The sequence below is a fragment of the Oncorhynchus masou genome, chromosome 27, assembly GCF_036934945.1.
Source record: "Oncorhynchus masou masou isolate Uvic2021 chromosome 27, UVic_Omas_1.1, whole genome shotgun sequence".
NCBI classification, from domain to species: domain Eukaryota; kingdom Metazoa; phylum Chordata; class Actinopteri; order Salmoniformes; family Salmonidae; genus Oncorhynchus; species Oncorhynchus masou.
In genome coordinates, this window is record NC_088238.1 from 30,930,769 (window position 1) to 30,958,415 (window position 27,647).

A 27,647-nucleotide genomic window follows, 5' to 3' on the forward strand; every position below is an offset into this window, starting at 1 on the left:
GTGTCCACATACTTTTGTCTATATAGTGTAATCTGTTCCAAAGTATTTCCATGAATAATAAGGGAGAAATATGGTATTGTCAACAAATGTAAGCAAGGTTTGAAATGATCATGTTTTAGTCAAATATCATATGTGTTTGCAAATGATTTGTTTATTTTAGGTTTTGGCCCTCTGACCACCCAGTCAAGAAAGAAATTGGCCAGCTGTTGAATCTAGTAGATGATCCCTGGCATAGTTAGGAGTTTGCAGGATGCTGGGAGACTGGTGTTTGTCCCAGGCTAGGTGTAAGCTCTCTGAAGGAATACGCCTCTCTGCAGGTTCACCAGAGCCATTCTCTATGAGTGATGATGGTATCAGATCACACACAGCACACAGACGGGGCTGATAAACAGAAACATAATCCGCCAAATCATGGAAACACATACAATGTTAGTGATGCCTCAAAGTGTCAAGGGATTGTAGCTTAGGATAGAGACAGACCGCCATTGAACTGCTCAATAGAAACATGATTCAGGATGTCAATGATAAGCAAATGTTTGTGAGTGACAATAACTATTGTAGTCAATAGTGATAAAGACATGAGCTTATCATGTTCCCAATAATAAAGAAGGATTCAAAGCATTGTGTTACTATGAATTTTGAAAAGGGAACTAGTATGAGTTTTCTACTCTCTTACATAGATCATTGTGGTTAATAATAGACCTCATCAGAACCAGAGTCTTTCTATATGGCTAAAGGGGTTGCTAGGCAACTCACAGCGCCAGGCAACCCACAGTCTGTAACCTTTTGTGTCCAGAAAACAACATCAGACTACACCTTAAAGGTGTCTGGATCGAATCACTTATATCACCACCTATTCCTTCTCTTTTACCGGTCTCCCTTCAGTGAGAAAAGTTGATTGTGTTTATTTAACTATGTGTGTGACATAAATGGGAAGTAGTGATATGAAGAACAGAAACTTGTCACAGCATGGAGTTTCCCTAAGTTCCTGTGCAAAGTCCCTGACCGCAAGTTCTTCTCTTCCAGAGAAGGCAGGAGGAACACGACCTAGAAGTGATCTCATCCAGCCAACTGGCAAGTGTCTTCATGGACATTTTCAACCTCTCCCTGACCGAGTCTGTAATACCTACATGTTTCAAACATGGTCCCTGTGCCCAAGAAAGCGAAGGTAACCTGCCTAAATGATTACCGCCCCGTAGCACTCACGTCGGTAGCCATGAAGTGCGTTGAAAGGCTGGTCATGGCTCACATCAACACCATCATGCCAGAACCGCTAGACCAACTCCAATTTGCATACCTCCCCAAGAGATCCACAGACGGAACAATCTCAATCGCACTCCACACGGCCCTTTCCCACCTGGATAAAAGCAACACCTACGTATTTGAGAATGCTGTTCATTGACTACAGCTCAGCATTCAACACCATAGTGCCCTCAAAGCTCATCACTAAGCTAAGGACACTGGGACTTAACACCTCCCTCTGCAACTGGATCCTGGACTTCCTGACGGGCTGCCCCCAGGTGGTAAGGGTGGGCAACAACACATCTGCCACGCTGATCCTCAACACTGGGTCCCCTCAGGGGTGCATGCTTAGTCCCCTCCTGTACTCCCTGTTCACCCACGACTGCGTGGCCAAGCACGACTCCAACATCATCATTAAGTTTGCTGACGACACAACAGTGGTAGGCCTGATCACAGACAACGACGAGACAGCCTATAGGGAGGAGGTCAGAGACCTGGCATTGTGTGCAAGACAAAGGAGCTGATCATGGACTACAGGAAAAGGAGAGCCAAACAGGCCCCCATTAACATCGACGGGACTGAAGTGGAGCGGGTCGAGAGTTTTAAATTCATTGGTGTCCGCATCACTAACAAACGATCCTGGTCCAAACACACCATGTCAGTTGTGAAGAGGGCACAACAACACCTTTTCCCCCTCAGGAGACTGAACAGATTTGGCATGGGTCCCCTCGTTATTGTTATGTTGATTTATTGTGTCACTTTTTCATTGATTTGATTTTTTTAAACGTTAGTTTATTTAGGAAATATTTTATAAACTCTTGAACTGCATTGTTGGTTAAGGGCTTGTAAGTAAGCATTTCACGGTAAAGTCTACGCCTGTTGTATTCGGCCCATGTGACAAATACAATTTGATTTGATTTGACCCCTCTGAATCAGAACTGTCACTTTGAAGCAGAAATCAAAAAACATATTGTCCATTTATTTCTCCTCTAATGACCGGCCTATGCTTTCCGAGACTGTCAGAAAGGGAGCCTCCAAAGATTTCCGGTCCTGTCTACTGACCGTGAACATGAGTGATACACTGCAAGAGCTCCTCACGTATCAGAACTATCAGAGTCTGCTGCTACCACAACCGGATACATTAACTGACATCAATATCAGATTGGACCTGATACTGAGCCTATTTATCCTGGCGTTAGGGAGAGGGAGCCTTGAGAATATGAACATTAGGGAAATAACGGAGCTGCTATCAGAGAGAGAAATCGCCTCTGACATGCTGACAATTAGTTAACAGGCGATGACTGATATTCTGTGGAGTGCAGGGGGAGGGAGAGATGGAGAGAGGAAGTGATACAGGGATGATGGGGGCGATGATGGAGGGCTGTGCGTTTAGAGAAATCTACAGTCGTCCATCTAGGTCTCTCCCTCTAGCTCTCTGCTTCAACTGACTGACGAATCTACAACCGCCTACAGTCATATACATCAATTTGATAGACACTAAATAGCCTCTGTTGCACTAAACATGGACATACAAAGCTTAGAATACATGTATGAGCGTGTACAGTACAGCGGCTTCGTGTTAAAGGGATACTTTGGAATTTTGGCAATGAAGCCCTTTATCTACTTCCCCAGAGCCAGATGAACTCGTGGATATATTTGTATGTCTCTGTGTCCAGTACGAAGGAAGTTAAAGGTAGTTTCGTGAGCCAAGGCTAACTAGCATTAGCGCAATGCCTGGAAGTCTATGGATATCTGCGAGCATGCATCCCTTTAATGGAAAACTATTTCCTAACCCCGGGGTAGAAAAATACAATGTTCCTTTTTTCTCCATTCATTGTGTTAACTGTGATGGAGTCTGAATGGCCTTGTGTTTTCACTGTGTGCTGTTCTTATCAGACATATATTATGCTGCGATTACAGCAGGGATTTCCCCCCCTACATGACTGTGAAGCTGGATTGGGAAGTGGAACAATACTCCCACTGTCTCCGTTAGAAATGTATTATTTAAAGATGTCTCGGGCCAAGTTTAAAAAAAAATATATATATATATACAGAGTGCCCTGGCTCTATAGCTCACTACAGGTGCATGAGACATGAACCCTATGGAGAGGATTGGAGACAGAGGGCCCTTATAGATATATGTCATATGAACTCTCAAAAGCACACACACCACACATATGCCTGCACGCACACATATCCACTGTTTGTTTGCTGTTGTATTGTTGCTGTTGCCATTGTCTTTTGTCTGTGCTGTTCGTTTTGTCTTCCATTGTTTTTTTAAATAAATGTATAATCCCCCCCATCCCTACAGGAGGTCTTTGTCTTTTGTCAGGCCGTCATTGTAAATAAGAATCTGTTCTTTGTTGACTCGCCAGGTTTAAAAAAATGTTTTACATATATTTTAGAAAGTCTCTCCTGGTTTGACAAGATATGCAGAGATTTGGTGAGAAATTGCAGTCCTGTCAGGGTTGAGAATGATGTGTGACTGTGTGTATAAACCACCGTCTCTGGAATAACCCAACCGTTGCCCAAATGATTATGTCACTGTGGCATACCCACAGAGAACTGGTTGAGCAATTCTAATCAAGAGGCATGATAGTATTTCTTTTTCCGGGTGTAGATATCTCATGTAAAAATACACTTCATCTCTGTTTCACATGCCTCCGGTCTGGTTGAGCTGTAGCCCGGGTACGGGGTGTGAGATTTGTGCATGTTTCTCAGCCCCGAGGGGAACTAATAAAAACGTGTGGATCAATCATCTCCCTCATGAGTTGACGAAGGATTCTGAGAGGTAGAGAAAAGGGAATCAGGGGGTTGGGAGAGATGGAATAGAGAGTGAAGAGAGAGAAGGGCTAGACAGAGGACGATGGGCAGTTTCAGTCAGACATCAGCAGTCATTGCTACCCATCGGAGCAAAGTTATCAAGGTCCTGGGGCAAGATGTCTACTGCAGATTAGATTTAACAGATAGTGGCCCATTCACAGAGACAGTTTTTAGGGCACTGATGCTGTAATATACTCTAATATCTACTTTCTGCTGTAGCTATTGGTAAATAATTGGTTTGAGTGTAGAATTGCCATTGTGTAACGTCTGCTTCCAACTCACACTCTCATACATGTAGATCCCTTGAATTACAGCTCACTTTCCAGACCACTTTCCAGCTCACGCTCTCAAACACATAGATCCCCTGCACGCAGCTCACTCTCCAGATCCCAATCACCCGAATTCTGATGACCTGTTCACACCTGTATGTCATTATCACACACTATTTAGTTCAGTTCTTTGCACCCCATCATTGTGAGATATTGTTTGGTTTGTGACATGCTTCTATTCAGAGTGCTGGGTTTACAGTAATTTAACCGTCCCGTGTATGGTAGTTTCATGGGTGTCTACGGCCAAATGGGTTTCCATGGCCGAGCAGCTGCACACATGCCTTAAGATCACCATACGGAATAACAAGCATTGGCTGGAGTGGTGTAAAGCTCCCCGCCATTGGACTCTGGAGCAGTGGAGTGATGAATCACGCTTCACCATCTGACTGTCCGACAGACAAACCTGGGTTTGGCGGATGCCAGGAAAACGCTATCTTCCCCCAATGCATAGTGAAATCTTAACGCTACAGCATACAACAACATTCTAGATGATTCTGTGCTTCCAACTTTGTGGCAACAGTTTGGAGAAGGCACTTTCCTGTTTCAGAATGACCATCAGTTGGAGGCCCTTTCCTGTTTCAGCATGGCCATCAGTTGGAGAATCCTGCTCTATGGAGTAGCTTCCATGTGTGTGAACAGGAGAGGGAGATAGAAGGGGGAGAAGAAGAGGAGCGGGAGAGAGAAAGAGAGAGAGAGGGAGAACTAGAAAGCGGGGGGAGAGAGAGGTGGGGAGCAACAGAGGAAGATGGAGCGGGAGAAGCCCTCTTGGCTCCTCCTCCGCAGAGCAGAGATGGCACCCAGGGAACCAGGCTTGTGCTCCAAACCCAGCTGCTGCCTGCTTCTCCTCACCATCTGTGTTCTCTCCTCTCTGGGTGATTCACTCCTCAATCACTAAGCCCCCCAATACCCTTCCATCCACAAGCTACATATACAGCACTCTGCACACACATATATATATATATATATATATATATATATATATATATATATATATATATATAGTATATATATATATATATATATAGTGCCTTGCGAAAGTATTGCCCCCTGAACTTTGCGACCTTTTGCCACATTTCAGGCTTCAAACATAAAGATATAAAACTGTATTTTTTTGTGAAGAATCAACAACAAGTGGGACATAATCATGAAGTGGAACGACATTTATTGGATATTTCAAACTTTCAATATTATCACTTGCACAGTGCTCCTTGGGATGTTTAAAGCTTGGGAAATCTTTTTGTATCCAAATCCAAATTTAGGTCAACATTGGATCATTCAGAGATCCTCACTGAACTTATGGAGAGAGTTTGCTGCACTGAAAGTAAATGGGCTGAATAATTTTGCACGCCCAATTTTTCAGTTTTTGATTTGTTAAAAAAGTTTGAAATATCCAATAAATGTCGTTCCACTTCATGATTGTGTCCCACTTGTTGTTGATTCTTCAGTTTTATATCTTTATGTTTGAAGCCTGAAATGTGGCAAAAGGTCGCAAAGTTCAAGGGGGCCGAATACTTTTGCAAGACACTGTATATATAATATATATATATAATTGACACACTTGATGGAGGAGGATGTGAATTGAACCACATATGTGTAGCCACTAGCCAGTAACGAGGAGTGACTTTCAGGGGAGATGACATGCTCTTGCTAAAGGTGCCCTTCCTAGGTGGATGATCTGCTGGGTGTCAGTGTATTTGTAGAGTTAATCAATAGAAGTGAATTCATTCCTTCACTAGCCTATGATTAAACCTGAAAGAGTGGAGTGTGTTTCTCCATAGAGATGCAGAGAGGAACTCTCCACCTCTCCTCTTCACTATTCACTCTCTGTATCGCCAGAGGACACAAACAAAGACAAACAAGTCTGTGTTGCATTGTGTACCCCAAACTCACCCCTCACTCTGGGGAATGGGGGAAGGGAAACAGAGCCGGATGAGGAGGAGAGAGGGAACAAGAAGGAGAAGTAGCAGAGCTAGGGAATGAGAGAGAGAGAGAGAGAGAGAGAGAGAGAGAGAGAGAGAGAGAGAGAGAGAGAGAGAGAGAGAGAGAGAGAGAGAGAGAGAGAGAGAACAATAGAAAGAAAGAGAGAGAAACAGCTGTGGGCAGTATTTAAATGAGTCTGGCAGTCAAACACACAGCTACAGCTGAGTGTGAATTAATTCCACTGTCTGCTCTCTCCCTGTCCTCTACTGGAGCTGCTTCCCCACAGCTCTTTGCAATCTAAATAAGACCTACATAGAGAACGGAAAGGTTAAAAAACAGGACCTAGTGGATCGGAGGAAAGGTCGATGGCTCCCCCTTTGTTGCTCACTCTCTCTTCTCCCCAGTTTGCCTGGTTTCCTGACCCAGAGAGAGAGGCACCGGCCTAGGGATGTGAGCAGATCTGGGGTACCGGGTCGGGTAGAACCGGGGAGCTGGGCCTTTCCCCTGAGTTCTACTACTCCCTACTCCCTCCCTACTCCTTCTGGTGCAGACGCACCGGGGAGGGGTGATCCACATACTGTACTGTAGCAGCTGGCAGACACCACAGGTCGTCGCCAAATGTTCTGGGTCAGCTCTAGTCTGGTTTTAGAAGGCTAACATGTGTGTGTGTGTGTGTGTGTGTGTGTGTGTGTGTGTGTGTGTGTGTGTGTGTGTGTGTGTGTGTGTGCGTGTGCGTGTGCGCGTGCGCGTGTGCGTGTGTGCGTGTGTGCGTGTGCGCGTGTGTGTGCGTGCGTGCGTGTCGTGTCTATGTCTGTGCGTGCGTGTCTGTGTGTGTGTCCTACCTGTATGCACCTCATATCGGCTGCAGTCTGATGTTTCTTTCCTCAACACAAACTTGTGGTGTTGACTGAGCACCTATATGGTACTTGTTATGAGGTAATCTGTTGTTGGCTGAGCACCTGTATGATACTTGTTATGAGGTAATCTGTTGTTGGCTGAGCACCTGTATGGTACTTGTTATGAGGTAATCTGTTGTTGGCTGAGCACCTGTATGGTACTTGTTATGAGGTAATCTGTTGTTGGCTGAGCACCTGTATGGTACTAGTTATGAGGTAATCTGTTGTTGGCTGAGCACCTGTATGGTACTTGACAACGGCAGCCCAATGGCCCCTCTATGACTCTCTCAATGTTTATCACACATCAAAAATGGAGCGTGAGGAGTAAGGATTCATGAGACTAGCCCATTACTAATGAAACACCAATTGGAAACATTATTGCTAATTATTGCAAATTCAAGATGATAGTTTGGCTGTGGTGGCAGCAGGTTAAGAGCTTTGGGCAAGTAAGCAAAAATGAGCTGGTTCGAATCCCCGAGGGCTGTTACAGAAGATCCCACCAAAAACGGACCAAGCAGCGTGCCCAGGATGAGTGGGCATGGGAGGACATCCTGGATGGAGAAGAACCCTGGACGCAGGCCGGAGAGTATCACTGTCCAAGAGAGCAGATGGAAGCAGCGAGAGAGGAACGGCGACGATACGAGGAGTTAAGTCAACGACGAAAGCCTGAGAGGCAGCTCCAAAAACATTTTCTGGGGGGCACACGGGGAGATTGGCGGAGTCAGGGTTTAGACCTGAGCCAACTCCCCATGCTTACCGTGGGGAGCCATAGGTATTGAAGTTCACATTAACAAACAACATTATAGAGGCGACGTGAGGTGATACATCAGATGCGAAATCGTAAAGCAGCGCCAATTTCTCCTGACTGACCTTGAAATGATATTAAATTCTATGAATAAAATGCTTACCGTGGGGAGCGTGTGGCCGGTCAGGCACCGTGTTATGCGGTGATGCGCAGTGTGTCTCTGGTACGAATCCACAGCCCGGTGCGCTCTGTGCCAGCTCCCCAAATTTGCCGTGCTACAGTGGGCATTCAGCCAGGATGGATTGTGCCGACTCAGCGCTCCTGGTTTCCAGTGCGCCTCCTCGGCCCAGGGTATCCTGTGCCGGCTCTGCGCACTGTGTTTCCGGTGCGACTTCACAGCCCAGTACGTCCTGTGCCAGCATCCCGCAGTTGCCCGGGCTAGGGTGAGCATCCAGCCAGGATGGGTTGTGCCAGCTCTGCGCTCCAGACCTCTGGTGCGTCTCCACGGCCCAGTATATCCTGTGCCAGCTCCACGCACCCAGTCTCCTGTGCGTCTACCCAGCCTGGTAAGCCCTGTGCCAGCTCTATGCACCAGGCCTCCAGTGACGATCCATGGCCCGAAGCCTCCAGTGGTGATCCATGGCCCAAAGCCTCCAATGATGATCCATGGCATGAAGCCTCCAGTGACGATCCATGGCCCGAAGCCTCCAGTGGTGATCCATGGCCCAAAGCCTCCAATGATGATCCATGGCATGAAGCCTCCAGTGACGATCCATGGCCCGAAGCCTCCAGTGGTGATCCATGGCCCAAAGCCTCCAATGATGATCCATGGCACGAAGCCTCCAGTGATGATCCATGGCACAAAGCCTCGAGTGATGATCCATGGCATGAAGCCTCCAGTGATGATCCACGGTCCGGAGTCTCCATTGACGGTCTGCAGTCCAGAGTCTCCAGCGACGGTCTGCAGTCCAGAATCTCCAGTGACGGTCTGCAGTCCAGAGTCTCCAGCGACGGTCTGCAGTCTAGAGCCACCTGCGAGGGTTCCCAATCCGGAGCCTCCAGCGACGGTCCCCAGTCCGGTGCCTGCAGCAACAGTCCCCAGTCTGGAGCCTGCACCCGGACCCTCCCCTATAGGTTCAGGTTTGCGGCCGAAGTCCGCACCTTTGGGGGGAGGGGGGTACTGTCACGCCCTGACCTCAGAGATCCTTATTATTCTCTATGTTTGGTTAGGTCAGGGTGTGACTCGGGTGGGAAATTCTATGTTTTCTGTTTCTTTGTTTTTGGCCGAGTGTGGTTCCCAATCAGAGGCAGCTGTCTATCGTTGTCTCTGATTGGGTATCATACTTAGGCAGCCTGTTTTCCACCTGAGTTTGTGGGATCTTGTTTTCTGTTTAGCTACTGTTGCCTGACAGAACTGTACGTTTTTGTTTTCGATTTTGTTATTTTGTTTGAGTGTTTTGTAAATTAAAATGATGAACACTTTCCACGCTGCGCCTTGGTCTACTCTTTCTACCACAAACGAGAGCCGTTACAATAATTGAGCGTTCACACTCTCTTTTGAGGATTCCAGATTACTTTATGATTTTAAGCCCCTCACCCTCCTACACCTCTCAGAGGTAAAACTCTGACGATTCTCTGAGCTCGTCTGTGATGTGGCCAACATCTAGATTAAACAACGTATAGAAAAGACTGGAGGCTTGAGATATAATACGACACAACCTTGCAAACAACATTAAACTGGCCAGGCATTGAAAGACCGGAGGCTGTGAGGGAGACATAGGTATTGAAGTTCACATTAACAAACAACATTATAGAGGCAACGTGAGGTGATACATCAGATGCGAAATCGTAAAGCAGCGCCAATTTCTCCTGACTGACCTTGAAATGATATTAACTTCTATGAATAAAATGTATAACATAAAAATGCACTTGAGGTACTCCCAACTGCCTTAACTACCTTGATGCATAAATCATCTGGAAAATAAACTGTCACTGTTTTGAATAACAAATCTTCTGCATGGCATTTTCTTAGTGGAATTACTGCACAGTAGAGTGATAGGGAATTACAACAGAGTTATAAGAGTTCTGTCTCAGCACAAGGCAGTGCCAAGGCAAAAATAGAACTGTCTGATGTAAGACATTAAGCCCAAAGGGCTCTTAAAGGTTATGGCACTGGAATGACAGTTTGAGGAAAAAGATAAGTTGAGCTGTATCACTATATTACTAGGTCCTCTGTATGGTCTGGTCTATGGTAGAGGGTATTAGAGAGAGAAGGAGAGGGCGAGAGGGAGAGAGAGAGAGAGAGAGAAGGAGAGGGCGACAGGGAGGAGAGAGAGAGAGAGAGAGAGAGAGAGAGGAGAGGGCGAGAGTGTGAGAGAGAGAGAGAGAGAGAGAGAGAGAGAGAGAGAGAGAGAGAGAAGGAGAGGGCGAGAGGGAGAGAGAGAGAGAGAAGGAGAGGGCGAGAGGGAGAGAGAGAGAGGAGCGAGAGAGAGAGAGATAGAAAAAAGGAAGAGAGAGAGGAGAGAGATGGAAAAGAAAAGGAAGAGAAGAGAAAGAGTCGTATAGGATGTACAGCGCCTTCAGAAAGTATTCACACCCCTTGACTTTTCCACATTTTGTTGTGTTACAAAGTGGGATTAAAATCGATTTAATTGTCATTTTTCGTCAACGATCGATTCCATGCTTTTTTTACATAAAATTGTAACGCTCTGGGCGTAGTGGGTGCGAAGTCAGGCGCAGGAAGCAGAGAGTACAGGGTAGTGCTTTTAAATGCACACATGGCGAACATAAGCCACCCCACGAAACACAGGGCGCAAACAAAACAAATGCCCCAAACACGGGGACTCAAACAGTCAGGCGGGCCTACTGGCTAACATAGCCCGACTAATCAGCCTACACACAAAACAGGTGAAACCAATCAACAGAAAGGGGAAAAGGGATCAGTGGCAGCTAGCGCGCCGACACCGACCTCGAGGGCGACCCGGAAGGTGAGGCGCAGGGCGATCCGGATGGAGGCGATGGAAATCCCTCAACAGTGACGGGTCCAAGATGTCCCCCACCGGTACCCAGCACCTCTCCTCCGGGCCGTACCCCTCCCAGTCCATGAGGTACTGCACGCCCCTCACCCGGTGTCTCGAGCCCAGAATGGCACGTATAGTGTCGGGGACCCCTCGATGTCCAGAGGGGTCGGAGGGACCTCTGGGACCTCATCTTCTTGCAGGGGACCAGCTACCACCGGCCTGAGGAGAGACACATGAAACGAGGGGTTAATAGGATAATAGGAAGGGAGTTGTAATCTATAACACACCTTGTTTATCCTCCTCAGGACTTTGAACACACTGCGGCCCCAGCTTCCGGCAGGGCAAGCGGAGGGGTGGGTTTCGGGTCGAGAGCCAGACCCTGTCCCCCGGTACTAACACGGGGGCCTCACTGCGGTGGGGGTCAGCACTCCTCTTCTGCCGTCCACCGGCATGCTTGAGGGATTCCTGGACAGCTCTCCAGGTCTCCTTGGAGCGCTGCACCCACTCCTCCACCGCAGGAGCCTCGGTCTGACTCTGATGCCATGGTGCCAGGACCTGCTGGTAGCCCAACACACACTGTAATGGTGATAGGTTCCTAGAGGAGTGACGGAGTGAGTTCTGGGCCAACTCCGCCCATGGGACGTACCTAGACCACTTCCCTGGCTGGTCCTGGCAATACGACCGCAGAAACCTACCCACCTCCTGGTTTACTCTCTCCACCTGCCCATTACTCTCGGGGTGATAACCGGAGGTCAAACTGACCGAGACCCCCAGACGCTAAATAAACGCCCTCCGTACCTGGGACGTGAACTGGGAACATCGATCAGAGACGATGTCCTCCGGCACCCCGAAGTGCCGGAAGACGTGGGTAGATAGCACCTCAGCAGTCTGTAGGGCTGTAAGGAGACTGGGCAATGGGAGGAGACGGCAGGACTTAGAAAACTGATCCACAACAACCAGGACCGTAGTGTTCCCCTGAGACGGGGGCAGATCGGTCAGGAAATCCACTGACAGGTGAGACCATGGCCGTTGTGGAACGGGGAGGTGCTGTAACTTCCCTCTAGGAAGGTGCCTAGGAGCCTTACTCTGGGCGCACACCGAACAGGAAGAGACATAGAACCTAACGTCCCTAGCCAAGGTGGGCCACCAGTACTTCCCCCTGAGACCCCGCACTGTCCTCGCCACACCAGGATGACCCGAAGAGGGTAGTGTGTGACCCCACCAAATCAATTGATCACGAACACCAGGCGACACGTACTTGCGACCTGTCGGACACTGAGGAGGCACAGGTTCCACCCGTAACGCCCACTCGATGTCCGAGTTCACCTCCCATACCACCGGTGCCACCAGCCTAGAGGCTGGAAGGATGGGAGTAGGATTGTGCGTTGGCCTTCGTGTTCAGGGAGCCTAGTCTATAAGAAATGGTGAACCTGAATCGGGTGAAGAACATGGCCCACCTTGCCTGACGTGGATTCAGTGTCTCCACACCTTCAGGGCCTTTACCACAGCTAACAACTCCCGGTCCCCCACATCATAGTTACGCTCCGCCGGACTGAGCTTCCTCGAAAAGAAAGTTTTGCTGGCGTACCCGAGCGCTGTGAATAGCATGGCACCCACCCCAGCCTCGTACGCATACACCTCCACTATGAATGCTAAATAGGGGTCCGGGTGCGCCAACACGGGTGCATCAGTTAACCGCGCCTTCAACCTATTGAAGGCTCTGCCAGCCTCTGCCGACCACCGCAAATGCACCGGCCCCCCCTTCAGCAGTGAGGTAATGGGGTCCGCTACCTTGCCAAAACCCTGGATAAACCTCCGGTAGTAATTGGCAAACCCTGCACTTCCTTCACCGTGGTTGGAGTCGGCCAATTCCGCACTGCCTTAACGCGGTCACACTCCATCACCACCCCCGAGGTGGAAATGCGATAACCCAGGAAGGAGACGGGTCGTTCGGAGAACACACACTTCTCAGCCTTGACGTATAGGTCATGCTCCAGCAGTCTAACAAGCACCCTGCGCACCAGAGACACATGCGCGGCGCGGGTGGTAGAATAGATCAGAATATCATCGATTTAGACAACCACGCCCTGCCCGTGCAGGTCCCTGAGAATCTCGTCTAAAAATGATTGAAAGACAGCTGGAGCATTCTTTAACCCATACGGCATGACGAGGTACTCATAATGGCCCATGCGGTACTAAAACACGGTTTTCTACTCGTCTCCATCCCGAATACGCACCAGATTATACGCGCTCCTGAGGTCCAGTTTTGTGAAAAACCGTGCTCCGTGAAATCATTCCAACGCAGTTAGCGATGAGAGTTAGCGGGTAACTAAACCCCACCGTAATGGCATTTAGACCACTATAATCAAAGCACAGACGCAGACCTCCCTCCTTTTTTTCACAAAAAAAGAAACGTGAGGAGACGAGTGAAATGTAGGGCCGAATGTACCCCTGTCCCAGAGATTCCGTGACGTATGTCTCCATAGCCAACGTCTTCTCCTGCGACAATGGGTACACGTGACTCTTGGGAAGCGCAGCATTTACCTGGAGATTTATCGCACAGTCCCCCTGTCGATGAGTTGGTAATTAAGTCGCCCTCTTCTTACAGAAAGTGATAGCCAAATCGGCATATTCAGGGGGAATGCGCACAGTGGAAACCTGGTCTGGACTCTCCACCAACGTGGCACCGATGGAAACTCCCATACACCCCCCTGAACACTCCTCCGACCACCCCTGGAGAGCCTGCTGTCTCCACGAAATCCTGGGATTGTGACTAGCCAGCCAGGGAACCCCCAGCACTACTGGAAATGCAGGTGAATCGATAAGGAAGAGACTAATCCGCTCCTTGATCCTGCGTTACCATGTCCAGTGGAACCGTGGCCTCCCTGACCAACCCTGATCCTAATGGGCGGCTATCTACAGAGTGCACGGGGAAAGGGGAATGTATCGGCACTAGCAGAATTCCCAGCTTGATGGCGAGTCCGCGATCCATAAAGTTCCGAACTGCGCCTGAATTGACTAGCGCCTTACGCTGGGAAGAGGGAGAAAAGTCAAGAAACTAAATAAATACAAACATGTGACCAACAAGGGGTTCTGGGTGAGTTTGGTGCTGACTCACCTGGGTTGACCGAGAAGTGTTCTGCCTGCCCTCTCGACTCCCAGGAGCCTCCTCCTCCGGTACCCCTCGGCACGGCCAAGTTCCAGAACTCCAACACGAAATTCTGCACGCTCCTCGTCTCCTGCCTAAGATGGAATAGTCGCTCACCTGCCGCTCGGCCCTTCGGAGGGTGGTTAAATACGGTACGAAAGTGGTGGGTGAACTCTGGATAGTGCTCCTTCACCAAGTCTGGGCCATTTCAGACCGTATTGAACCACCCCAGAGCACAACACGTCATGCAGGAGACGAGGACACTCACACTCTCCTCCCCCGAGGGAGTCGGTCTCACGGTAGCCAGGTACAGCTCAAGTTGGAGCAAAAACCCTGGCACCCAGCAGCCGCTCCATCGTACTCCCTCAGGAGCGCAAGACGAAGTGCGCCGGAGCTGGACGCGGGGGGAGGAGAACGTGGACTCATCATAGGAACCGAAGGTGAAGAGAGGAGCCCACTCCTCTCCCATCAGTCCATTCTCTCCATCATCTGATCCATAGCCGATCCTATCCGATGGAGGACGGTGGTATGATGGAGGACGCGTTCCTTCATCGATGGAAGGGGGGTGGCAGCTGCTCCTGCTGACTCCATTGGTAAGGTGCGGGATTATGTAATGCTCTGGGCGTAGTGGCTGCGAAGTCAGGCGCAGGAAGCAGAGAGTACAGGGTAGGGCTTTTAAATGCACACATGGCGAACATAAGCCACCCCACAAAACACAGGGCGCACACAAAACAAATGCACCAAACACTGGGAGGGGACTCAAACAGTCCGGAAAAAAGCCCACGAACGAAAACACGTCAACCTCAAACTTGCACAGTAGCAACACAAAACAATCCCGCACAAAGAGCAGGAGGGCCTACTGGCCCGACTAATCAGCCTACACACAAAACAGGTGAAATCAATAAACAGAAAGGGGAAAAGGGATCAGTGGCAGCTAGTAGGCCGGTGACGACGACCGCCAAGCGCCACCCGAACAGGAAGGGGAGCCACCCTCAGCAGGAGTCGTGAATTTTTTTTTGTAAAAATAAAACACTAATATACAGTGTTGTGATTAGATAAGAGTCTTTCTGGGCAAGTCTTTAAGAGCTTTGCACACCTGGATTGTACAAAATATGCACATGATTATTATTCAACTTCTTCAAGGTCTGTCAAATTGGTTGTTGATCATTGCTAGACAGCCATTTCAAGCCTTGCCATACAGTTTCAAGCCGATTTAAGTCAAACCTGTAACTAGGCCACTCAGGAACATTAAATGTTGTCTTGGTAAGCAACTCCAGTGTATATTTGGCCTTGTGTTTCAGTTTATTGTCCTGCTGAAAGGTGAATTTGTCTCCCAGCGTCTATTGGAAACAGACTGAACCACGTTTTCCTCTAGGATTTTGCCTGTGCTTAGTTCTATTCCATTTACATTTATCGTACCCATCATCATGCTTGAAAATATGAAGAGTGGTACTCAGTGATGTGTTGTGTTGAATTTGCCGCAAACATAACGGACATAAAGTTAATGTCTTTGCCACGTTTTTTGCAGTTTTACTTTCCTTATGTCCTCATTGCAAACAGGATGCATGTTTTTAAATATTTGGAATCTGCACAGGCTTCCTTCTTTTCAGTCTGTCAATTAGGTTAGTATTGTGGAGTAACTACAATGTTGTTAATCCATCCTCAGTTTTCTCCTATCACAGCCATTAAACTCTGTGACTGTTTTAAATTCATCAATGGGCTCATGGTGAAATCCCTGAACAGTTTCCTTCCTCTCCAGCAACTGAGTTAGGAAGGACACCTGTATCTTTGGAGTGACTGGGTGTATTGATACAAGCATCCAAAGTGTAATTAATAACTTCACGATGCTCAAAGGGATATTCAATTTCTGCTTTTTTTTACGTATACCCATCTACTAATAGGTTTCCTTCTGTGACAGGCATTGTAAAACCTTCCTGATCTTCATGTTTGAATCAGTGTTTGAAATTCACTGCTTGACTGAGGGACCCAGATAATTGTACGCGTGGGGTACAGAGATAAGGTAGTCATTATTGCACCGATTCCATGCAACTTATTATGTGACTTGTGAAGAAAAACAATTATTCCCATAACAAATTGGTTGGATACTTATTAAATCAAGACATTTCAGGTTTTCATTTTTAATTCATTTGTAAAACGTTAGAAGAACATAATTCCACGTTTACTTTATAGAGTATTGTATGTAAGCCAGTGACACAAAATCTCAATATAATCCATTTTAAACTCAGGCTGTATAACAACAAAATGTGGAAATGGTTAAGGGGTGTACTTATTTTCTGAAGACGGTGTAAGAGTGGAAATCTTCCCAGGCCCACCGGTGGCAATAAAACCATATCATTTCTGTTTATGTCGAAGAAGGGCCACAATTTTCCACTCCAAGGAGCAGATGGAGCAACATTTTTATATAAACACTAAGCAACTTTGTGAGAGGGAAACAAATTAAGCCGAGCTCACTCGGCTACACCGATTCCCCGCCAGGGCTTGTTGAGCTCAATCTATTTTCTAACCATCACTGAAGGAGGTGTGTGTGTGTGTGCGCGTGTACAGTATGTGGGGTTTTGTTGGTTATGAAAGCATCCACTGACAGCAGAATACCTTGGGCGATAAAACACGCATGCTGATATCTCCTTCACTGAAGCAGCCGTACACAATCAATAATATCTCTGTAATAGCTGTGCCTAAGTGCCAAGACTGTATCTAAAAACATGCACGAAAAAGATCACAAGGCCATGTAGTACTGTACAAAAGTTTACGTGGACAAGATGAGACTGTCAAGGGAAGAGGGAATGTATATATCATATTCAGTTATCTGACAGACTCGACACTTGGTAATGTAGCCCAGTCTGTTTGATGTGGAGGTCTGACATTTGAGGAGGGTTTTTGATGTGGTAGGGATGTCATGGGATGTGCTGTGTGTGTGTGTGTGTGTGTGTGTGTGTGTGTACCTCTCCATGTGTTTGTGTCAGTGTGTGTGTGCGGGCGTACATCTGTGTTTGTGTGTGAGTGTGCATGTGTGTGTGTATGTGTATAGCATACAGAGGCATTGTGGGATAGCCAGTCCTCCATGGCCAATGTTCCCAGTCTGCAGGTTATCAGGGTGCAGCCCTGTGCCTCTCCCACTGTGCCAGTCTACACATTGCGCCATCACTACCCATGATTCCATCTCTACCCCAGCTTTGATCTGCGCTTCACTGGCCTTCGGCTGCTACAGACAACAGACACAGCAGGCTGAATATGTTTCGCACTGTACTGCCCTGGGTGTAATGAGCCACGACTTCAACCTTCAACACAATTCACGTTACAAAGTCAGAAAGTTACACACATGATTTATGTATTGTTGTATGTATTGTTCATTCCCTGTGTATGTACTGTAGGTATATGGACTGTATGTTCTGTATGTGTGTACTGTTGTAGACCTATCTTTATATATTTTTTTGTATTTTTGGGGGGGTGGGGGGGGGGTAGATCAGCTTCAATATTACAGCGAGATTGTGGCTTCGATCAATTACATTTTCTGATCATTTCCAATATATATTTTTTTGTAAATATACAAACTACTAGTCAAAAGACACACCTACTCATTCAAGGGTTTGTCTTTTTACAATTTTTACATTGTAGAATATGGCAAGAACAGCTCAAATAAGCAAAGAAAAACGACAGTCCATCATTACTTTAAGACATGAAGGTCAGTCAAACTGGAAAATCTCAATAACTTTGAAAGTTTCTTCAAGTGCAGTCGCAAAAACCATCAATCACTCTGATGAAACTTGCTCTCATGAGGACCGCCACAGGAAAGGAAGACCCAGAGTTACCTCAGCTGCAGAGGATAAGTTCAGTAGAGTTATCAGCCTCTGAAATTGCAGCCCAAATAACTGTTCACTGAGTTCAAGTAACAGACACATCTCAATATCAACTGTTCAGAGGAGATTACATGTATCAGGCCTTCATTTTTTATTGAACCTTCATTAAACTAGGCAAGTCCGTTAAGAACAAATTATTATTTACAATGACGGCCTACACTGGCCAAACCTGGACAACTGTGCACCACCCTATGAACATCCCAATCACAGCTGGTTGTGATACAGCCTGGAATCGAACCAGGGTGTTTGTAGTGACACCTCTAGAGATGCAGTGCCTTTGACCGCTGCGCCCCTTGGGAGCCTCATGGTCAAATTCTAGCAAAGAAACCACTAATAAAGGACACCAATAAGAAGAAGAGACTTGCTTGGGCCAAGAAACACAAGCAATGGACATTAGACTGGTGGAAATCTGTCCTTTGGTCTGATGAGTCCAAATTTGAGATTTCTGGTTCCAACCGCAGTGTCTTTGTGAGCTGCAGAGTAGGTGAATGGACAAACTCCACATGTGCGGTTCCCACCATGTGGTTCCCACCATGAAGCATTCACAGAGCTGGGCTTTACGGAAGAGTGGCCAGAACAAAGCCATTGCTTAAAGAAAAAAATGAGCAAGCACATTCACCAAAAGTCATGTGGGAGACTCCCCAAACATATGGAAGAAGGTACTCTGGTCAGATGAGACTAAAATTGAGCTTTTTGACCATCCAGTAAAACGCTATGTCTGGCGCAAACCCAACACCTCTCATCACCCCCGAGAATACCATCCTCACAGTGAAGCATGGTGGTGGCAGCATCATGCTGTGGGGATGTTAGCACCGGCAGGGACTGGGAAACTGGTCAGAATTGAAGGAATGATGGATGGTGGTAAATACATGGAAATTCTTGAGGGAAACCTGTTTCAGTCTTCCAGAGATTTGAGACTGGGACGGAGGTTCACTTTCCAGCAGGACAATGACCCTTAGCACACTGCTAAAGCAACACTTGAGTGGTTTAAGGGGAAACATTTAAATGTCTTGGAATGGCCTAGTCAAAGCCCAGACCTCAATCCAATTGAGAATCTGTGGTATGACTTAAAAGATTGCTGTACACCAGCGGAACCCATCCAACTTGAAGGATCTGGAGCAGTTTTGCTTTGAAGAATGGGCAAAAATCGCATTTACTAGAGGTGCCAAGCTTATAGAGACATACTCCAACAGACTTGCAGCTGTAATTGCTGCAAAAGGTGTCTCTACAAAGTATTGACTTTGGGGGGGGGAATAGTTATACACACTCAAGTTCAATTTTTTTGTCTTATTTCTTGTTTGTTTGACCATTTTGCGTCTTCAAAGTGGTATGCATGTTGTGTTAGTCAAATGATACAACCCCCCAAAAAATCCATTTTAATTCTAGGTTGTACAGCAACAAAATATGAAAAATGCCAAGAGGGTGGTGAATACTTTCTCAAACAACTGTATTTTGGGAGTTTCTCCCATTTCTCTCTGCAGATCCTCTCAAGCTCTATCAGGTTGGATGAGGAGCGTTGCTGCACAGCTATTTTCAGGTCTCTCCAGAGATGTTTGATCAGGTTCAAGTCCGGGCTCTGGCTGGGCCACTCAAAGACATTCAGGGACTAGCCCCGAAGCCCCTCCTGCATTGTCTTGCCTGTGTGCTTAGGGTCGTTGTCCTGTTGGAAGGTGAACCTTCATCCCCCAGTCTGAAGTCCAGAGCGCTCTGGAGCAGGTTTTCATCAATGATCTCTCTGTACTTTGCTCCGTTCATCTTTCCCGTCTCCCAGTCCTTGCCGCTGAAAAACATCCCCACAGCAAGATGCTGCCACCACCATGCTACACCGTAGAGATGGTGCCAGGTTTCCTCCAGATGTGATGCTTGGCATTAAGTCCAATGAGTTCAATCTTGGTTTCATCAGACCAGAGAATCGTGTTTCTCATGGTCTGAGAGTCTTTAGGTTCCTTTTGGCAAACTCCAAGCAGGCTGTCATGACCTGATTGGTGGAGTGCTGCAGAGATGGTAGTCCTTCTGGACGCTTCTCCTTCTCCACAGAGGAACTATGGATCTCTCTGGAGTTCTCTCACCTCTCTGACCAAGGCCCTTCTCCCCCGATTGCTCCCCCACTGCTCAGTTTGACCAGGCGGTCAGCTCTAAAAAGAGTCTTGGTGGTTGCAAACGTATTTTATTTAAGAATGATGGAGGCCACTGTGTTCTTGGGGACCGTCAATACTGCAGAAATGTTTTGGCACCCTTCCCCAGATTTGGGCCTCAACATAAACCTGTCTCTGAGCTCTACGGACAATTCCTTTGACCTCATGGCTTGGTTTTTGCTCTGATTTGCAGGGCGGGGCGGCAGGGTAGCCTAGTGGTTAGAGCGTTGGACTAGTAACCGAAAGGTTGCAAGTTCAAATCCCCAAGCTGACAAGGTACAAATCTGTCGTTCTGCCCCTGAACAGGCAGTTAACCCACTGTTCCTAGGCCGTCATTGAAAATAAGAATTTGTTCTTAACTGACTTGCCTAGTAAAATAAAGGTAAAATAAATAAAAAATGCACTGTCAACCGTGGGACCTTATATAGAAAGGTGTGTGCCTTTCCAAATCATGTCCAATCAATGGAATTTACCACAGGTGGACTACAATGAAGTTTAATAAACATCTCAAGGATGATCAATGGAAACAGAATGCACCCAAATTCAATTTTGACTATCATACTGTAGCAAAGGGTCTGAATACTTATGTAAATACGTTATTTCTGTTTATTTATTTTTGTGAACATTTCTAAAAGCCTGTTTTCACTTTGTCATTATGGGGTATTGAGTGTTGATTGATGAGGAAAACATTTTATTTCATCAATTTTAGAATAAGTCTGAAATCTAAAAAAATGTGGAAAAGGTAAAGGGGACTGAATACTTTCCGATGGCACTGTATGTACAGGTTGTACTGTATACTTTTTGTATGCACTGTGTGTATGGTACATTCAATGGTATATGAGGGGTCCTGCTTTGCAATTGCAGTCACATAAATACAGGGTATCTCATCCCCCATGGTGATTTATAAATCTGTCGACATGTTTCTCCCCATCATCAGTCATCTCTGATGTTACAGCTTAAACACACTAAACCTATGAGCTGCTTCCTCTGATGACATACAGCAGAGTGCTGTGCAAACATAGACACTACAACACATTGATATTCATTTCACTCAGTCTCAGACAGTACATTGCATCATCCTGATATATGGTGTAAATATTGATGGAGTATGGCATATAGAGAATGGAGATTGTTGGTGGTTGTTTACTTGAACGTCATTGCAATGCAAGGCATTCAAATTAATTTGTTTCACATACATTTAATCTCCTTGATATATCGGCATGATGTACAGTGACTTCAGAAAGTATTAACACCCCTGGATTTTTTTCACATCTCGAGTCATTAAGTATTCAAACCCTTTGTTATGGCAAACCCTTTGTTATTGGCTATCTGTAAATAGATAAAAACAAGAAAATGGTACCATCTGGTTTACTAAATCTAAGGAATTTGAAATTATTTATACTTTTACTTCTGGTACTTAAGTATATTTTAGCAATTACATTTACTTCTGATACTTAAGTATATTTAAAAATATTTAGTCAGCCACCAATTGTGCAAGTTCTCCCACTTAAAAATATGAGAGAGGCCTGTAATTTTCATCATAGGTACACTTCAACTATGACAGACAAAATGAGAGAAAAAAAATCCAGAAAATCACATTGTATGATTTTTAATGAATTTATTTGCAAATTGGCATTCAGCACATGGTCCACAGTCTCCCTGGAGGACGGAAGCTTGGAGAGGGGAATGAAGTGAGCCGCTTTGGAAAATGTATCAATTATGTTGAGGATAACTGAGTTAAAGTTAGATGGGGGTAGGCGAAGTCCAGAGCTATGTGTGACCAGGGGTCAAAGGGCAAAGCAGACCAGAAGTGGGTTTAGTGGAGGTCTTATTATGGGCTCAGACCGAGCAGGCTGAGACAAACTCCCGAACATCTCTCTCCATGGTGGAGCACCAAAAGCGCTGATGCAGGAAGGCGAGGGTCTGGTTCATACCCGGTTGACAGGTGAGGAGAGTGGGTCCACTGAAGAACGTCAGAGCGAACTGAATCTGGAACAAACAGAGCATTTCTAGGACCATTACATGGGTCAGGCTGGTTCTGCTGAGTCCGGCGAATATGGGACTCGATCTCCCAGGAGACAGCGGCAACGATGCAGGTGGATGGCACAGTGGTATCTGGCTCATAACCAGTGTTTTCGGCAGTGAACTGGCGGAAGAGGGTATCAGGTTTGGTGTTCCTAGAACCGGGGCGAGTGTGAAGTTAAACCTCCCAAAGTACAATGCCCACCTGGCGATGAAGTGGAGAATAGAACCCTTCAGCCAGTGATGCCATTCCTCAAGAGCTAGCTTCACTGTCAGGAGTTCCCGGTTACCGATCAAGATGTCTCTCTGCAGGTGAGAGCATATGGGAAAATAATGCACATGGGTGGAGCTTCTGATCAGAGGGTGAACGTTGAGATAGAACAGCACCTACCTACCCTTATGTCGGAGGCATCCACCTCCACAATGAACTGGAGTTCTGGGTCTGGCTGGGTGAGGATCGGCGTGGCAGTGAAGTGACTCTTGAGTTCAAGGAAAGCTGCCTCTGCCTCAGGGGTCCAGTGGAACGGAGTAGAGGTGGAGGTGAGAGGTGTGAGAGGTGCTGCCATACAGCTGTAGTTTCAGATTAAACTTCTGTAAAAATTTGCAAACCCCAGGAAACACTGTAGCTGCTTCAGGTTTGAGGGCGCAGGCCAAGACAGAGGAAGCATGGAATTCACCATTTTCAGCTTTAGCTAAAAGCTTATTCTCCAACAGTTGTTGGAGAACTTGGCAAACGTGTTGCTGGTGAGCCTCAAAGTCTTTAGAAAATTCTGAATGTCATCCACATAGACAAAAATGAAGCTTCCAATCACATCCCTCAGTACATCATTGACTAGGCTCTGGAAAACAGCAGGGGCGTTAGTGAGACCAAAAAGCATGACCAAATACTCAAAGTGTCCAAGTGGTGTGTTGAACGCCTTTTTCCACTCATCCTCCCCTCTGATGCGGACAAGGTGGTAGGCATTCCGGAGGTCGAGTTTGGTGAACACCGTGGCACCGTGGAGGGGGGCAAAAGCAGACCTGATGAGTGGCAAGGGATACTTGTTCTTCACAGTGATGTTATTCAACCCACGGAAGTCTATGCACGGCCTCAGCTACCCATCCTGTTTCTTTACAACAACAACAACAAAAACATCAGCTACCCGAGAGGAAGAAGGCCTGATATGTCCTGCAGCCAGGGAATCCTGGATGTACCCCTTCATGGCCTCCTGCTTGCAACGAGAGAGGTTATGCAACCGGCTACAGGGGAGAGGAGCTCCAAGTTGGAGGTCCATGGAGCAGTTGTATGGCCAATGAGGCGGCAGCGACATAGCGTGGTGCTTGCTGAACACAGGAGCTAGATTGTGATAGTCGAGAGGGACTGATGACAGGTCTGGAGGTTCTGGAATGGACTGGGGCACAGACAAGGCAGGGGAAAGGGCAGAACAAAGACAATTTGAGTGACAGAATTAACTCCAAGTCTCCTTTCTGGTGGTCCAGTCGACCTGTGGATTGTGCAGCTTTAACCAAGGATGGCCAAGGACCTTGGGAGAGGGCAGTCGGTTATGTGGAGACCGATCCTTTCCTGGTGATTCTCAGAGAGACAAAAGGATGACAAGGACAGTTCTCCCAGACACAAGCGAGGAGCTGTCCATTGAGAGCGTTGACATCGAGGGGTGAATCAAATGGAACAGTGTCCAGGCCCAACTGGATAAGAACACCTCAGTGCAGGAAACTCTCGTTGGCACCCAAGTCTATGATGGCAGGCAGAGGATAAGCCTCGCTCTGCCACACAAGGGTGCCATCTAGCAAGAGTCTAGGGGAGATGGACCGGTGATTTGGCTCAACAGTATATCCCCCACAACTGCCGAGCCACCTCCTTTTTCCTGTCGCAGGGAACAAGTGGAGACGAAGGGACCAACTTGGCCACAGTATAGGCAGCTCCTAGTGATGATTCGCCGCTGCCTCTCCTCTGGTGAGAGACGGGCCCAGCAGAGCTGCATGGGTTCAGGTTCTGGAAGAGACTTGGGAAGGGAAGCAGTCGGAGGAGGAGAACCAAGAAAAGACACATGTAGTGATGGGGCATGCAACCCTACCTGCCCTTTACCTCCAACGCTCACGGAGACGGTTGTCGATGGAGATGGCGAGAGCGATGAGCTCCTCGAGTCCTTCAAGCTCATACCTGGACACCAACTCATCATTGATGGTCTCAGTGAGAGCTTGCTGGAATGCTACCCGAAGGGCCTCTTCATTCCAGTCGCTCTCAGTGGCGAGGTTGCGAAACTCAATCGTCATCTCAGCAACGCTGAGGGAGCCTTGACGGAGGGACAGAAGTCGCTTAGAGGCATCCTTACCGCAGACAGTGTGGTTGAAGACTCCCCTCATCTCCTTTGTGAAGCTGGAGTAGGAAGAGGTCTGCTCCACAGAGGCTGCCGATCAGGAAGGAAATCTTGGTTTGTTCACTAGAATAAGCTTGGGGCTGGTGCTCTTACACTAGGGAACATTGTACCAAATAGGCTTGCAAGCTCCGAGGTTGCCATCGTTAAGCTCGGGCGCCGGAACATTCAGCTCATGGGGCAGAAGAGAGGAACTCTGGACTGCCTCCGGCACCTGTCTCCGCCCACACAATCACACAAAACACACAGAGAGAAAGAGGGAGAGAGCACTGGGGGAGTGGCGGCAGGTCAGGGAGACACAGGATCAGCAGTAGAGGGCGTGGCAGGCGCAGATGTAACACTCGGTCATTAGATAGATATAGGCGTCCTTCCGGAGAAGAAGGAAACTCAGGGATTTCACCATGAGGTCAATGTTGACTTTAAAACAGTTACAGAGTTTAATGGCTGTAATAGGACAAAACTGAGGATGGATCAACAACATTGTAGTCACTCCACAATACTAACCTGATTGACAGACGAAAAAGAAACGTAATGGTGCTAAGTACAGCCTAAAACCTAGAGGAAAACCTGCTTCAGTCAGCTTTCCAGACACTTTCCAGACACTGGGAGATGAATTCACCTTTCAGCAGGGCAATAACCTAAAACACAAGGGAAAATCCAGACTAGAGTTGCTTACGAAGAAGACAGTGATTGTTCCTGAGTGTGCGAGTTACAGTTTTAACTTACATCTGCTTGAAAATATCTTGCAAGACATGAAAATCGTTGTCGAGCAATGATCAACAACCAATCTGATAGAGCTTAAAGATTTTGAAAAGAATAATGGGCAAATGTTGCACAATCCAGGTGTGGCAAGCTCTTAGAGACTTAACCAGAATGACTCACAGCTGTAATCACTGCCAAAGGTGCTTCTATAAAGTATTGACTTAGGGGTGTGAATACTCATGAAAATAAGATATTTTGTTTTCACTTTGTCATTATGGAGTATTGTGTGAAGATGGGTGAGAAAAAACAAATATTTAATCCATTTTGAATTCAGGCTGAAACAACAAAAGGTTGAATGTCAAGGGGTATGAATACTTTCTGAAGGCACTGTAAATTGTTAGACAATATATTCATATATTCATAGACAATATATTCATAGACCATGCAGAATGTGTTATTTGCCTCGGTTGTATATTTGGATCTCAATGCAAAATTGACGTAAAATGTTGTTTCTCTGACTTTTACTATCGGTATATTTAAATCTGGTTATATCAGTGTGAATGTGATGCATCTCATTTCAACTCCTCAGGCCAAGAACAGTGCATGCATGTGCTATGATACACTATGTGTTACATGCTACAATTAATGGTGTGAGCAGCATGTATTTAGTGCATTAGGCCATGTATACACACACTCTAATCACAAGCGCACACGCACACACGCACACACGCACACTAATTATACCATGCCACAGCACATCTCTGCATCAAGGCATGTTAAAGAGAGACAGAAAATATGTGTTTGTTTGCCCTGTGGTACCAACTACCTGTGTAACCATCATTATCTCTGTGTCTAGATAAGCCAGTGTACACTCAAAAAAATGCTGGGTTAAAAACACCCCAGCGCTGGGTAAATAGTGGACAGAACACATGTTGGGTCACTTACTGTAGTTGTGTTTATGAGCTATGATCCACCAGGTCAGATCAGAAGACAGGAGGCTTGGCTTAGTAGGGGCTTGGCTTTCAGATAGTTATTTTTGGCCACCCGAGAAAGTAAATGTCATTCCAGTTAATCTGTTCTATTGTTTTATCAACACACGTTAAGATTGAGCACGGACACTTTTGTAGGTTAATTAGGCGTACACAAGTTTAGTTCCTCATGTGCCTATGCGTAGCCCGATGTTGGGCTAGTTACCACTTTGTTCTGAAATTTTTATAATAATGTTATTAATTGAAATCACATTTAAATATGGACAGTAATGTGCAAAAATATTGAAGGGGAATTAAGTGGATGTATTTTTTTATTTTTGCCATCTATTCACACTCTCTCTCTCACACACACACACGCACACGCACACGCACACACACACACACACACACACACACACACACACACACACACGTACATACACACACACGTACATACATTTATAAATCAAATCAAATTGTATTTGTCACATGCGCCGAATACAACAGGCGTAGGTAGACCTTACAGTGAAATGCTTACTTACATGCCCTTAACAAACAATGCTGTTTAAGAATAATAATAATAGAAATATAACAAATAATTAAGAAGCTACAATAAAATAACAGTAGCGAGGTGCGGGGGTACCGGTTAGTCGAGGTAATTGAGGTAATGTGTACATGTTGGTAGAGTTAAAGTGAGTGTGCATGAATAATAAACAGAGAGTAGCAGCAGTGTTAACATGGGGGGTGGGGACAATGCAAATAGTCTGGGTAGCCATTTGATTAACTGTTCAAGAGTCTTATGGCTTGGGGGTAGAAGCTGTTAAGAAGCCTTTTGACCTAGACTTGGCACTCCGGTACTGCTTGTCTTGCGGTTTCAGAGAGAACAGTCTTTGACTAGGGTGGCTGGAGTCCTTGGCAATTTTTGGGGCCTTCCGCTGACACCACCTTATATAGAGGTCCTGGATGGTAGGAAGCTTGGCCCCAGTGATAGACTGGCCGTACGCACTTTAGTTTTTTCTTGTAAGCAGGAATCAGGAGGATAGATTTATGGGCAGATGTGTCAAATGGAGGGGGAGGGAGACATTTCTACGCATCTCTGTGTGTGGAGTAAAGGTGGTCTCGAGTTTTTTTTCCCTCTGGTTGCACATTTAACATGCTGGTAGAAATGAGGTAAAACAGATTTCCCTGCAATAAAGTCCCCGACCACTAGGAGTGCCACCTCTGAATGAGCATCTTCCTGTTTGCTTATGGCCCTATACAGCTCGTTGAGTGCCGTCTTGAGTGCCGTCTTAGTGGTTTTGTGGTGGTAAATAGACAGCTAATATTAATGAAAACTCTATTGGTAAATAGTGTGGTTGTCACGACTTCCGCCGAAGTTGGTCCCTCTCCTTGTTCGGGCAACGTTCGGCGGTCGACGTCACCGGCTTTCTAGTCACCACCGATC

General features: G+C 46.7%; 1 protein-coding gene across 1 annotated transcript in view; it reads left to right on the top strand.

The window, feature by feature from the left end:
* The window catches only part of LOC135515435 (diacylglycerol kinase iota-like), a 64,922-nt gene extending 60,142 nt beyond the window's left edge, over positions 1–4,780 (top strand). Inside the window, exon 34 of the mRNA XM_064939102.1 lies at positions 4,620–4,780. Coding sequence (XP_064795174.1) covers positions 4,620–4,780 — 161 coding nt within the window. The remainder of the gene's footprint in view (positions 1–4,619) is intronic.
* The last annotated feature ends 22,867 nt before the right edge of the window (positions 4,781–27,647 follow it).